Raw genomic sequence first — 14974 nt, forward strand, 5'->3', positions numbered from 1 at the left:
GACCTTATTGTTATTTATTTATTTATTTATTTATCTATTTTTAATTCGAGCGAATCAGATTTTTCCTCTAATACAAGTCAAGAGTTTTTTTTTTTTTTTTCTAAGCACAAGAGTTAAGCAGTATCTTTTACTTAATACAAGAGTTCACCAGTATTTTTTTTTTAATACGAGTGATAACCGGTAGCTTTTTCACTACAGTTTTGCTACGGTCACATTCCATCCCTCTTTATAAACGACTTTATTATTTAACTCTGTAGTAATCGTAAGCTGATTTGCAATTATATTAAAAAAAAAAGACCAAATCTATTTAATCCCTCATTGGCACGGCAAGTTTCCCTGGAGTACTGAAAACGTTAACAAATGACACCCTTAGCAGTGACAGGTCATGTAAAAGTGAACCACAATCTTGAACTTTCTTCTTTCTTTCACTTCTTTCAATGGCAAATTCTACGTAGTATATCCGTCTATTTTTTTTTCCTTTCCTTCCATCCTATCGCCTCTTTAAATCCCAATTTTAACGCATAATTAACCTTCCTAACTTCTTGTCTACAGTCTACCTTCTTTTGTACTTTATTTCGTTTTCTTTCTTTTCTTTCTTTCTCTTTTCCTTCCTATCACTTGTTTTAATCCCCATTTTAATGCAAAATTTACCTTCCTACCCTCTTGCCTTCGTCTACCTTCGGTCTACCTTCGGCTACCAGCTTTATCCAATTCATTTTTTTTTCTTTAATTCTCTTTTTTCTGCATTTTAAGGCAAACTTTATCTTCCTAACTTCTCTACACTCTATCTTCTATCAGCTACGTACTCAGCTTTTATTTATTTATTTTTCATTTCCTATAACTTCTTTTAACGTAATTCCCACTTTAACATAAACTTCACCTTCCTAACTTCTCTTCACTCTACCTTGTGTTACCTATGTACTTACTTTTTCCCCCGTTCCTTCCTTCCTAACTCCTCTACAATCCACCTCCCGTTCCCTGTCCGTCTCTACTATCCCCACCACCTTCCCCACACGCCTCACACATGGGAGAAAGGGAACATCGGGCAGTCCTAAAAAATCAGATTGCCTTTTACTCTTTTCGGATTTCTTCTACTTTCAATTTTTTTCCTTTCTTTTTTTTTTTAGACAAACTTTGTAGGGTTTTTTCTTGGAACATTTTCCCTACAGTACTAAGCCTACCTCTGGCGAGAGAGAGAGAGAGAGAGAGAGAGAGAGAGAGAGAGAGAGAGAGAGAGAGAGAGAGAGAGAGAGAGAGAGAGATACAGGCAAACAGACAGTCAGATATATACAAAAAATAACTAAAATATACTGACAGGAAAAAAATATATATACGAAACCCAAACATATCTAAGAACGGCAAAAATGTAAAGGTCCTTTCATAACAGATACAAAGAACGCCACAACTTGCTGCTCCCACGCCTTCCACTCACGAGAGCCGCGCCAAAGCGAAAACAACGGTAGCAAAACAAGACAGGAATCACCAACACGAGACAGCGGTCAAAGGAAGAAAAAAAATAAATAAAAATAAATAAAAAAAATCATACTACTGACAAAATAGCAAAACAAATACAATACACGTGCTATGAATCGTTAAAATAAAGACGATAATGAGAAGAATGACGGTAATTATCTAGATACAGAATAAAGGAGGGTTGAAAACAGGAAAAATAGTAAGAAAAGTAAACACGTAGGAAAACACACTATTTCCAGCTTGCGTTCGGTCGTCCCTACCAAGCCATCAAAGGTTCCAATCACATTTATCCCACACAGGAGTAGTGCAGCCTCGGACCCTCCCTCCTTACTGGCCACTCCTCTTCTTCCTCTTCCTCTTCTTCTTCCTCTGTCTCTTTCTTGTAATCCATTTCCTTCTTGTTCTTTTTTTTTTCCTTCGTGTTGATTTTTGTTTTTTCTTTCTTTCTCTTCCTCCTACTTCTCATCCCCCTTGCTTTTCTTCGTTTTTTTTTTTTTCTTTTTCTTCTTCATGTTTTCTTTTCCCTCTTCTCCTCCTCCTGCATTTTATTTCTTTCTCTTCTTTATCTTCTTCATCTTTACGTTCGTCTTCTTCCTCATTTTCTTCTTTATCCCCTTCTGCTTCTTCTTCTTCTTCCTCCTCTCCTCCTCTTCCTCCTCCTCCTCCTTCTTCTCCCTAACCTTTTCCTCTTCCCTTTCTACGTTACTATGTCTCCACTCGTGATCACTCGACCTTAAAAGTAAATGAGGTGAGAGAGAGAGAGAGAGAGAGAGAGAGAGAGAGAGAGAGAGAGAGAGAGAGAGAGATTGGATGGTAAGGGTGAAATAAATTTACTTGCTTCTAGTGGCAGTAGTAGCAATTACTGAGAAGAAGAAGAAGAAGAAGAAGAAGAAGAAGAAGAAGAAGAAGAAGAAGAAGAAGAAGAAGAAGAAGAAGAAGAAGAAGAAGAAGAAGAAGAAGAAGAAGAAGAAGAAGAAGAAGAAGAAGAAGAAGAAGAAGAAGAAGAAGAAGAAGAAGAAGAAGAAGTGTGGGACGACTTGCTCGTCGTGTAGGTGCCCATGTGCCATCTACGTCGTGGGGAAGGCAATGGACACACCGAAATAAAGTAGGTCCTTTATTCTATGCTAGGAAGAAAGTACAGGCCGGGTTGCGAGGGGACGCTGCTGTCCTGAGGCAAGCCGTGAGAGCACTGAGGTGCGATGCGCGGGAACTAAGGTGCCAACTCGGCTTTATTGTATAATATTGCAAACGCATCGCTGCCTCTCACAAGTACTTATGAAATACTATCCTACATCTCCCTCCCCCCTTCACGCTCATAGCACACAGTGTCTTGAGCGTCTCTCCTGCCCTTGATGCGTGCTGAGCGGCGAGGCAGAGCGGGCTGGGGTGACTCTGCTCCAGGTGGGGTGGCGTCCGTGGGCGGCAGGTCCTTGGACGGGGACATGGACGGGCGAAGGAAGCGACGGTTCCTCCACCAGATACGACCGCTGGGCATCTTGACGAGGTAGTCACGGGACTTGCCGATGCCCATGACGGTGCCGACCTTATCCCAGCGCTTCGTCGTTGGGTCTTGGACACGGACTACAGCGTCGAGCTCGAGCGGTGGGAGAGGCCGGGCATGTGCATCGTATCGGTCTGTATCATCTTGTAGGCGAACAGCAGCCCGACGATCACAGCTCTCTGCTCTGGCCTGCCACTGTTTCTGGAAAGCCTTAGCGTGAGCGGGGACACAAGAGCGAAGGGGGTGACCGTAGAGGATCTGGGCTGGGGAGCGACCAGTGTGGTTTGGGGTGTTACGGAGCTCGAGGAGACCCCTGTCGAACGCCTCACAATCCAGGTGTCCGGTAGGGGCCACCTTCTGGATGAGGTACCTAACTGATTTAACAGCAGCCTCTGCATGACCATTCGATTGTGGGTAGTGGGGCGTCGACATGTTGTGGCGGATTCCCCAGCGCTCAAGGAAGGCGGCGAACTCCTGGCTGGCGAACTGTGGGCCGCCATCCGTGCGTAGGCGAACTGGCACACCTAGGTCGCGGAAGAGTTGCCTGAGGTGACGAATCGTTGCTGAAGAAGTGGTATCCACGCCACAAGACACCACAACAGGCCAGCCAGACAGTCGGTCAGCGACCACGAGGAAGTACTTCCCCGCGGTAGAGAAGAAGTCAGCTGACACTGACTCGAAGGGCCTGGTGGGGTTGTCGTCGCAGAGGTGGGGCTCTCGCTGCTGGCTTGGCTGCATTACCTGACACGGCTCACAAGCGCGGACCGTGTTCACAATGTCCGCGTCGATGCCGGGCCAGTACACCGCCTGTCGCGCTCGTCGTTTCGTAGCCTCAGCTCCTCGGTGGCTGTCGTGCAGGCGAGCTAGGACGCGATGGCGAAGGGCGGCCGGAACAACAACTCTAGCCCCATACAGGACGAGGTCCTCCTCACAATACAGGTCCTCACGTAGTTTCCAATATGGGCGCAGAGTATTTGGTAGGGCGTAGCGGTCGCTTGGGAATCCCTGCTTGATGTGCTGAAGGAGCTCGACGTAGGCAGGATCTTCATGGGCCGCACGCCGAAGTTCCTCCATCGCTGGGTCGCTGTCAGTAGCCGTGGTGGCAAGGGACTCGACTGCTCCCAAAGTGACAATACTCCTGACGGAGAAGCTGGTCTCGGCGTCCAGGGCGTCGTCGTCGATGGTCGGGTTGCTCACTGGGAAGCGTGAGAGGGCATCAGGGATGCACAACTCTTTACCCGGCCGCCACGTTGCAGTGAAGACGAAAGCTGCTAACTTCTCCTTCAAACGTTGCAGACGTGGGTTTTCGATGGCATCTAGTGTGTAGCTGTTGAGGATAGGGACAAGTGGGCGATGGTCTGTCACAAGGGTGAAGTGCTGCAGACCCGTGAGGTAGAACTTACATTTCTTCACAGCCCACACTACTGCCAGCAGCTCTAACTCGATCGTGGCGTAGCGTGTCTCCGTATCCGTCAAGAAGCGTGAGCCACACTGTACTAGACGGAAGTGTCCTCCCCCGTGGTCTTGTAGGAGGGCGTATCCTAAGCCGTACAAGCGCGAAGCGTCTGTTTGTAGGGCAGTCGGGAGGTCAGGATCGAATGCTGCGAGAACTGGTGGGTTGGACAAGGCCTTTTTGACACGTTCGAAAGCCTGGTCGTGGTCAGGGGTCCACACGAACGCTCTCTTCGGGCTCATCAACGGGCGGAGTGGGGCAGCAGCGGCGGATACGTCAGGAGAAAAGTCAGCCAGCTGATTTGCGAGGCCCATGAATGACCGCAGGTCTGTGAGGTTGGCTGGCTTGACAAAGTCCGTGATGGCGCGGACCTTCCCTGGGTCTGCTGCGATGCCGTCGTGAGAAAGCTGGTAGCCGCAGTAGGACACCACCTCAGCGGCCAGAACAAACTTCTCGGCGTTTAAGGTAATGCCGTGTGACCTGCATCTTGCCAGAACGTCGTTGACCCGGTGGAGGTGTGGAAGGTAGTCCTTGTCGTACAACAGGAGATCGTCTACTACCTTCACACACTGCATCACTCCCTGCAGAGCCTGGTCGCCTCGTCGACAGAAGGCGTCCCCAGTGGCAGCAAAGCCCATGGGGCCGCGGAGGTAGCGGAAGCGGCCGTAAGGAGTGATGAAAGTCGTGAGTTGTTGGTCTTCCTCGGCCAGAGGGATTTGCCAGTAACCGCACAAAGCATCGATTGTTGTGAAGTACTTGGCCTCTGGGTCCACACTTCTGATCGCTGCGAATGGCGTAGGCGACGGGTGGGCCGGGCGGGACACTTGGCTGTTTAGCTTTGACAAGTCGGTGGTGATGCGTACGCCTCCCCCGACCTTCGGAACGACAACCATTGGGTGGCACCAAGGAGATGGGTCCTCATCAGCTGGGGCGATGATACCTTGTGCCACCATGGAGTCCAACTCAGCCTTCACGTGGTCTTGGTATGCCCGGGGAATCAGCCGGGGTGTGTGGACGGCAAAGGGCTTTGCATCTTCTCTGAGGTGGATCCGCATGGGCGATCCCGACATAGGCTGCAACGGTGCCTTCTGCAGGTCGTCCTTCTTCACGAGAACGTCTGCATACTCTTGGAGGAAGTACTCCTTGGCCTCTGCAAGTGATGTGTTGGCATGAAGTGGGAGTGATGGCGATGGTGCTGGAAGTGGGGCAACCACAGAGGCTGGTTGCCTGTGGCACTGTACAGTGGCCACTGGTGTAGCACTTGTCGACTCCCTAATCCTGCCGACGGTACTAACGTTGTCCGTTATCTGCCGTGGGAAGTCCTTCGGTATGATGCCTAACTCCCTGCAGTGCTGCCAGGAGAGCAAAGGAGTGCTAAGGGCACCTTGCACATCGATCCACCCCGAGCACGACAACTTGCCATAGGTGAGCTCCGCCTGGAGGGAACCCAAAGCAGCAGGCATCTTAGATCCGTCTGCGTTGTAGTAGTCGAGCGAGGGTGGCGGTTGCAGGTTACGACTCGTGAGGCCCAAGTGCTGGAGATGTTGTGGGCCTATCACCGTGGTGTCGGCGCCTGTGTCGGGTATCATTTCCATGGTATTGGACCTCTCACCGTGTGTGACGACTATGCATATGGTAGGAGAAGGCGTAGGCTTGACCCGAACAGTTGAGTGGACTCTGCGTACATTACTCGCTTCCTGCTTGGAAGTCTCGGGGACCCTTGACAACGGAGACTGTGTTCGCACAACATGGATAGTGGCACGACTGTTTTTCTTCGTCTTCTGAAGCTTGGGTTTCGAGGAATGTTGACTCTTGGGGTTGGAAGACTTGCAGAGTTTCTCGAAGTGCCCATATCGGCTGCATGCATTACACTGGACAGTCTTGGCTGGACATTTTTCCATATGTGACCAGTGCCCTGTCTTGCCGCACCCGTGGCAAACTGCTTCCGTAGCAGGGCAGCCTTTGGGGCCGTGCTGTTGCTTGCCGCAATTACTGCAGGAAGACTGCAGTGTAGGCACAGCTGGACGTGCGTCCGCTTTGGTCCTATGGTCCGTCTTCTTGTCTTTCCTGTACTGAGAGACAGCACGGACCCCAGGAGGAGCACGTAGGGCCGAGGCAGCGGTCCTGGTGGCCTCGTAGGAACGGCACAATGTCACAACGTCCGCGAGTGTGGCGGCAGCGTCGAGGGCGATGATTCTCTGCACTACTTCCTCGTCCTGCACACCAGTGAGGATGCCGTGCTTAAGCCAGGCTTCTTTACACTCCGTGCTGTGAGCTTTGCAGACATCAATCTCTTCCGACAGACTCTTGAGCCTCACAAAGAAGTCTGCAAAAGACTCTCCTGTAGCCTGTTTGCAGGTAGTGAACGCCCGCCGTCTCAGTGCCTCATTGCTGGATTCCTTAATGTGCTTCTGCAGAACGTCGAGCACCTCGTCGACGGACGAAGTGGAGCTTGGAGGCACCTGTAGCGTGTGCTCCAGCACTCTCTGAGTCTCGAGTGACAGGCACATCCGTAACTGGATCAGCTGTTTGGGGCGGGACAGGCTCGCGATGTCCACCATGGTTGCGTAGTCTTCCCATTTCCGCCTCCATTCTCTGAACTGTTGGTACGTAACATCCGAAGAAAGAGGAGGTGGGGGCTGTACAGCCGCTTTAGGAGTCGGTGGGGCTGCAGGCGGGCCTGACGGGGCAGCGGGGCTCCCAGCCGCACCCGAAGGCTGCAGTGACATCGGCGCCAGTCTTGTCAGCAAGGCTTCAAAACGTGCTGCGTCTTCACGCCGCTGTTCTTCCCTCTCGGCTCGTGCTGCTTCTTCCCTGTCTGCCATCCATTGCAAAAGTGCTTGTACATCCATAGGAACTGAGGGCGATGGAGGTGGTGAAGATTGCGGCGAGCCTCCCTCGGACGGTGCAGGTGGTGGTGTTGGCTTCTTTCCGCCTTTCGGCATCGCTCAGGGTGACTCTAGAGATTACTACGTGACCAGCCCCTCAACGGGTCGAACTGACACGAGTAAAAAAGAGAACACAAGGCTGTGCAGACTGTATCCTGAAGCTGAATGCAGTGTGTGGTGTGCGTACGTGTGTCTGTCCGTGTCGGTGGTGTGCGTGGGGGCAGTGCGGTATGCTCTGTGTATGGCAAAACTGACTGCCGCAGCCTGGGGGCCGGGGACGCTCCACTCGCCTCGGGCAGTGTCTGTTCAGACTCCGCAGCGGGCAGGGGTATGACAAGTGCGCTCCTGACTTGCTGGATGAAGTTTGCCGTCTACCTTGCTGTCTCAATGCAGGCACACGAAAAACACTGCACTGACCTTAGCACCACACAACACTGTCGGAACACTGCACCGCACAACACTGTCGGAACACTGCACCGCACAACACTGTCGGAACACTGCACTCGAAAACTGAAGGGGTCCAAGCTAGGTGACGTGTAGCGTCTGCCGGCGGCTTTCTTCCTTTCAGCTACTCACTGCGCCATGTGGGACGACTTGCTCGTCGTGTAGGTGCCCATGTGCCATCTACGTCGTGGGGAAGGCAATGGACACACCGAAATAAAGTAGGTCCTTTATTCTATGCTAGGAAGAAAGTACAGGCCGGGTTGCGAGGGGACGCTGCTGTCCTGAGGCAAGCCGTGAGAGCACTGAGGTGCGATGCGCGGGAACTAAGGTGCCAACTCGGCTTTATTGTATAATATTGCAAACGCATCGCTGCCTCTCACAAGTACTTATGAAATACTATCCTACAAGAAGAAGAAGAAGAAGAAGAAGAAGAAGAAGAAGAAGAAGAAGAAGAAGAAGAAGAAGAAGAAGAAGAAGAAGAAGAAGAAGAAGAAGAAGAAGAAATAAAAGAAATAAAGAAAAAGAAAGAAAGAAGGAAAGAAAAGAAGTAAAGAAAGGAAAGAATGAATGGAAGGAAAGAAAAGGAAAAGAAAAGAAAACGAAAAAGGACTAAAAAACAGGATATAGAATAGGAATGAAGAAAAAAGAAAAAAAGACATTATAGAGAAAGAAAAGGAAAAAAAGATAAATAATAAAATGATAAACAGAACAATAAAAAAATGGAAGAAAATATCACAAAAATCACCACCACCACCACATTCTCATCCACCCTCACTACCTCAACTACCATCACCACCTCAACCACCATCACCACCAGCACACAATCTGGCCAAATCAGCCTTAATGCGCCAGTCATTAAGGCACAAAATCACCTCAAATCACCCACAGACAACAGGGTGGCCACGAGAGATTAGGGTACCAGTTAATCCAGATAGGAGGAGGAGGAGGAGGAGGAGGAGGAGGAGGAGGAGGAGTTCCATAAGCAATTAATATCGCTTCATTCTCGCTAATACTTGTTCCTCCTCCTCCTCCTCCTCCTCCTCCTCCTCCTCCTCCTCCTCCTCCTCCTCCTCGTACTAATCCTTCTCACCCTTCCCCTCTTCCTGTTGCTCTTCCCCTCATTTCCCCGAGGTGAGGAAGGGGAAGAAATGGTGATAATGGTCAAGAAATTATGAAGAGTGAAAATAAATAGGAATTAAAATAAGGAATGAAGCCGAAGTTTCTTGTTTAAAAAGTGAAAGGTAGTGAGAGAGAGAGAGAGAGAGAGAGAGAGAGAGAGAGAGAGAGAGAGAGAGAGAGAGAGAGAGAGAGAGAGAGAGAATGAAGGATGAGAAAAAATAAAGATGAAAAAAGGATGAAAAGGAGGATGTAAAGAAATGAAAAGATGAGAAAAAGAAAACATGGAATAGAACAAACAAGAGAAGAAACACACCAAGAAAACAACAACACATACAAATACAAATCAAAATTGAACACTTAATTCTCTCTCTCTCTCTCTCTCTCTCTCTCTCTCTCTCTCTCTCTCTCTCTCTCTCTCTCTCTCCATTTCCCTTCGTGAGTACTACTTCATCAGTGAGTAAATTATTTTTACTGACGTGATACGGACGAGAGAGAGAGAGAGAGAGAGAGAGAGAGAGAGAGAGAGAGAGAGAGAGAGAGAGAATCCTCATTACTTACTAATATTGACATTCCTCCAAGAAAAGACGCGCCAATCACAACTCAGTTAGCTCTTTTATGCTCATTTGTGATTGGCAGCCGCCTCACTGCTTGCAAGATGACGGCTCGTTCAAATGTTCCCGGCGATAATGATTTTATATTGTTAATAATAATAATAATAATAATAACAATAATAATAATAATAATAATAATAAAAGTAGTGTTAGTAGTAGTAGTGGCAGTCGCAAAAGGAGCAGTAGTAGTGGTAGCAGTAGTAGTAGTAGTAGTAGTAGTAGTAGTAGTAGTAGTAGTAGTAGTAGTAGTAGTAGCAATAATAATAATAATAATAATAATAATAATAATAATAATAATAATAATAATAATAATAATAATAATACATCTCATCGTGCTTCTCCTCATCATCATGATAATCACAACAACAACAACAACAACAACAACAACAACAAGAGGAGCAGCAGGAGGAAATGGCCATCCACAATGGGGCACGGAACGCTGACGGAAGCAAGTTAAAGTTGCGCTGAGCTGTGAAATGAATGCCTGACGAACCTGAGCAAATGTAAAAATGTGAGCGTTGAGGAGAGCAGGGGAGTGCCCGGACGAGACACATCTTGTCTCACACAACACTTTCTACCTTCCCTGATTCCTATTTCTGTCCACCTCTCTCATGGAAGAGTTACCCAGCATTCTCAATCTTTCATCCTTTTTTTTTCTGGTAAACTCTGGAAATCCCCAGTCTGCATCTGTATTTCCTCCTCCCCAAGACTCGAACTCTTTCAAGAGGGAGGTTTCAAGACACTAATCCTCCAGTTTTGGATGATAATTTTGACCTTTATTTAGGGACTGGCACCTAAATGGCTCTTACATAGAAAAAAAAAAAAAACACATCTAGAGAACTGCCCGTGACATCTGTGCTATACTACTCTGTATTACGCATACACAAAAAGATGGCTGACACTATCGACTGAGTTGACTATTAACGTTCCCCAAGGCAGCGAATTACATAATAATGACGAGTCCCTCTGGCGCCACCTAACTCTGCCACACCACGCACCATACCCTGAAACACTTCTGCGCCGCACCTCCACCACTTTCAAAACGTTCAAATTGAAGCCACACAGGTTTTTAAAGGTATCTATTTTTTTTTATGGTTCTAGTGATAGATTGACAAGACTTCTTCAATGTTAATAGGAAATGAGGAGCGGTAAATAAGCTTTTATTTATTTTTTCCCTTTGTGTAGTCTTGTCCAGCGTAACTATGAATGAAAGAGGGAAGAAAATAGGAGGAAAAAAAGAAAATTCAGAACAGCATACGAGTGTGGAAACGATTGAATTACTTTTTTCCAGTGATTAATTTACAGACATCAGTGAATGAAACTCACGTGCAGCGAGGTGCAATTAGATTCCATTATACCGACCGTATCTGTGTACCGATGACGGAGTTAGGGAAGCAGCAGCCAAATCACGGTAATCTGCTTGTGATTGTTTGTGATTAAAATTTTCCACTCCCACCTCACAGCAACAGATACCCGCCAGCGTGGAGGAACAACATCTCTCTCTCTCTCTCTCTCTCTCTCTCTCTCTCTCTCTCTCTCTCTCTCTCTCTCTCTCTCTCTCTCTCTCTCTCTCTCTCCTTCCTTTCATTGTTATGTCCTTATATCTTTATCAGTGAGTGGAAAAGATAACCATTTTATTTACCTCCAAAAATTAAAATACATAGAGTTTTTGATATGCTGTCCTCCACCACCACCACCACCACACAAGTGATATTCCTCCGCCAGTGCGCGTAAGCTCGCCACACTACTGCTGCACTAATCTACTCCAAATGCATTAAAACATCACCATAGAAAACGGGTCCATTTTATCGCAGACTCTTGAAACCGTTTGACTTGGATATATTTTCCTTGCATTTCCTCCCTTTTCCCCCCAGATTCAATTTTCCTCCTCTTTTCCTTAAACCTCTTCCCTTCACTTTCCTCTCCCTTCCCTCCGGCCCTCCAGTTCCCTCCAAAGCCATTAAGATTATCTGACTTCAATCACGCGGGGAAAGATTTTATTGCACTTTTTTTTTCAATGTTGTGCAATGGTCAACTTACAGGACACAGTCAGTCACTCAGTTAGCAAGTGTGTGTGTGTGTGTGTGTGTGTGTGTGTGTGTGTGTGTGTGTGTGTGTGTGTGAATGAAACAATGTAAATTATAATTTAAAAATAGTTTCATTATAATATGTACACAAATCAAAATTCCACCCAAATTTTCGCACCACATCAAGGAGCTAACGGCGGCAGACTAGTGTGCCGCGGCGCACACTTTGAGAATCACTGGTGTAGATACATTATAAATTATGCAAATTAAATAAAGTTTATAAATCCTAACGCATTCCCTTGAACCCACAAGTGCGTTTTTTAGAAATTAGAGACGCAGAAAAGATGGTACAACACACACAAACACACACACACACACACACACACTTACCAGTGTTTACAGCTGTGGTCGTGTCAGATGTTGTGGCTGAATTGGTGGTGGTGGTGGTGGTGAGGCACAGAGTCAGGCCCCAGCACACACTGAGCCACGCCATGCTTCACACTCCTGTCCTTAGAGGCTTAGGCTGCTGGGCACTTCCTGGCTCGTGAATGAGTCAACGTTCATTTGCTTCACTTGGATTCGAAACACTAGGAGAGGCAGCCTTTATTACTGTTACTCTTGGTGGTGTTATTAGTGTTATTCGTCTTTTGTTAAGTGTTACTATTATTATTATTAATACTGCCTTTGTTATTAGTATTCCACAACGTTGTCATAATGGACTTCTTCAACTTCTCCACCCTCACTGAAAGTGAGACTGAAAGTCTCCTGATTTTAACCACAAATAGACGAAAAAGGATGATTTGTTGATCTTGTTCATAATAAATGTTAGATATATTCTAGTATACTAAATCGAAAGCAGAAATCCAGTTTACATCTGCAATATAGCGGTGAATCTGATCATAACGCACTAGGAGAACTGATGGTGTGGACCTGGTGGTTTCCTGCGGCTTCCCCTTATGTTATGTTCTTATGTCCTAATACACAGCTGTGAAGACGACAAGGCACACAATGTCAAGCCTAAAACATCACAGTAAGAAGTTTCATTTCCCAAAATATTTCACTCTCAAAAAAAATAAAATAAATAAATAAATAAATAAACAAAAAAGAACTCGAAATGCTGCACGATAAAAAAGAAAAAGAAAAGTTCAAGGCCACACTAAAAGTATTCTCGTAAAACACGTCCAACTTTCCTTCCCTGGGCGTAAAAAATCGCTTTTGAGAGAGAGAGAGAGAGAGAGAGAGAGAGAGAGAGAGAGAGAGAGAGAGATACGAGTAGCAGAGGGAGAAAGCGGAAAGGAAGAATAATAGAAGAGAAAGAAAGCGACGTACGCCCTCCCTCTAAAGCCCCTGAAGGTGAACTGAGAGCTGAGACTGAGTACTGACTGACCTCTTACCTCACTGACACCCGCTAGTCTTCTCGCCAAGCTGACCCCTCATTGGCTGAGGCTGGACGCGCTCACAGGATGGAACGAAGGTGCTGTGACGGGTCCGGTGTCCTGAGCGCGCGCACTTCTCCGACCCGTGACTGCAAGACGAGGAAGGACCGAGAGCATGAGAGTAACAGGGAAAACATGTAACTGAGAGGTGGTGGTGTTAGTATTATTGTTGTTGATGTTGATGTGGAATAAAACTAAAACCAGTACTTTCATTCTTTTATACTTTTTACAATCAAGCTCTGTAATTTTCTATCAGCGTGTGTTTTCTTCTTCCTACGACCTGAACTACTGCGTTTCCTCACTCCATCTCCGTCTGGGATTCTATACGGTTTTGCCCTCTTGAGATATTAAAAATGGAGTGAACTATTGAGCATATCTAATAAGATTTAAAGAGTATATAAAAGGAAACGTTTGAATTTTGTTTACTTTTTTCCACATGCAATGCGTCAGTACAATGTACGCCTGAAAACTTGGAATATATAGTGTAATTTCACTGGTGCAAAATGTTTTCCACACGCGGCGGAAGCACAACAAGCCTCCGTCTAGGCAGTGTTGCCAGACAGCACCGTGATGGAAACTACCGCTCATTATTTTCATACAAGGACATTTGTCTGGTTTCTTCCGAGGAGCAGACCGGCAATCAACACCAGCACAGGCACGTAAGCACAGCCAGGCTCACAGGCCAGGCGTCGTGCCGGTGTAATAAATTAACAGCATTATTCCGACGCCTGCTGTGCTGCTCACCATTTATTTATTTATTTACTGACTTTTTGTGTGTGTGTGTGTGTGTGTGTGCCGCCTACACCTTAAAGGAAGTGTGTGTCTGTGTGTGTGTGTGTGTGTGAGTGTGTGAAAATTTTGCTAAAACTTATTTTCCTCTCAGCATCGCTTCCTGGAACACTTCCTTCACATATGCCACTGAGTTTCAGCTATTTTTTTTTTTCCATTTTCTTCCAACGATAATATGCATTACCCGGTTTACTTTTTTCTCCACCAGTATTTAACAAAATTATCCTTCAGTGCTGCAATATTTATTCACGGAAGATGTATCTTTGAGCGGAAATGTATTCAGTAGTTGAGAAGAAGCCTGAAGTGCTTTGTTGGTCTCAAATGATACATGTGAAGGAGAAAACTAGACCACGTACACCTTGCCGGTGGCTGAGGACGCACGCATGCCTGCACTTCCCGCCGCTGGCCTGCGCCTGGCCTCGTCTCGCATCACTGTCTCCTTTGATTTATTACTGAAGACAAGTCCGAGAAATCCAACTAACCAATCAATCAATCAATCAACCAACAACAACAACAACAATACCAATGGCCGGTCGTGCATAACGGGCAGTCTCACCATAAAAGTTTCCTGCCATGAGAGAGAGAGCGTGTGGCGTGTGTCGCAGCTGCCTCGCCTCGCCTTTCAGCCCCCAATACCAGTGACTCATGACTGAGACGAATGGCATAATTTCAGAAACCTTCCATGTTTAAGTCTCACTACCTTCCTCATCTCTTCCAAACCTTCGTCCTTTCTCCATTCGCGCTCTTCCCACACTTTTCTCTCCTCAGCGATTAAAATTTCTTCCGCAAATATAATTTAATAAATAAGTAATTACATATTCTGAATACACGATGATGAGCACCTATGTACACCTATGCACTGTGTAAGTGGTAAGTAAATGTTTACTTCATTTACTCTCCTTCAGACACGTGACGCACTGCATCGCCAAAAATGTTCTCCTTTTTCGCGAGATTTTACCCCTTCAGTGCTATGGTCGCCTCACGCAACATTCACAGCAGTATAGCAGCATAATTTGCATGGACATATGGAGAATAATTAAGAGGTTCATTTTATATTTCTATGTTACGAAACTAATTAATATACTCTAATACAAAAATATACAAAAAATGGTAAGGGATTAAGGGAATAAAAATGGCTGGCGCTGAAAGAGTTAATGTGCAGAGGGCAAACTTTGCGTGGTATTATGCAATCCATTCACTTCCTTCAAATTAGTGTGCAAGCAAACAACTTTA

General features: G+C 46.5%; 1 protein-coding gene across 2 annotated transcripts in view; it reads right to left on the bottom strand.

Moving 5' to 3' along the window:
• Positions 1 to 14974, bottom strand: part of LOC135089583 (zwei Ig domain protein zig-8-like) — a 53113-nt gene that overhangs the window by 35597 nt on the left and 2542 nt on the right. Inside the window, exons 2-3 of one of the 2 annotated variants that reach the window (XM_063985353.1) lie at positions 12911 to 13041; positions 11907 to 12281 (exon numbers count right to left, since the gene is read on the bottom strand). In XM_063985353.1, the coding sequence (XP_063841423.1) occupies positions 11907 to 12009 (103 nt within the window). In that variant the 5' untranslated portion in view covers positions 12010 to 12281; positions 12911 to 13041. Of the gene's footprint in view, positions 1 to 11906; positions 12282 to 12910; positions 13042 to 14974 lie in introns of those variants that run through there. The other variant, XM_063985352.1, reaches the window with a different exon arrangement.

Source organism: Scylla paramamosain, chromosome 33, assembly GCF_035594125.1.
Source record: "Scylla paramamosain isolate STU-SP2022 chromosome 33, ASM3559412v1, whole genome shotgun sequence".
NCBI classification, from domain to species: Eukaryota; Metazoa; Arthropoda; class Malacostraca; order Decapoda; family Portunidae; genus Scylla; species Scylla paramamosain.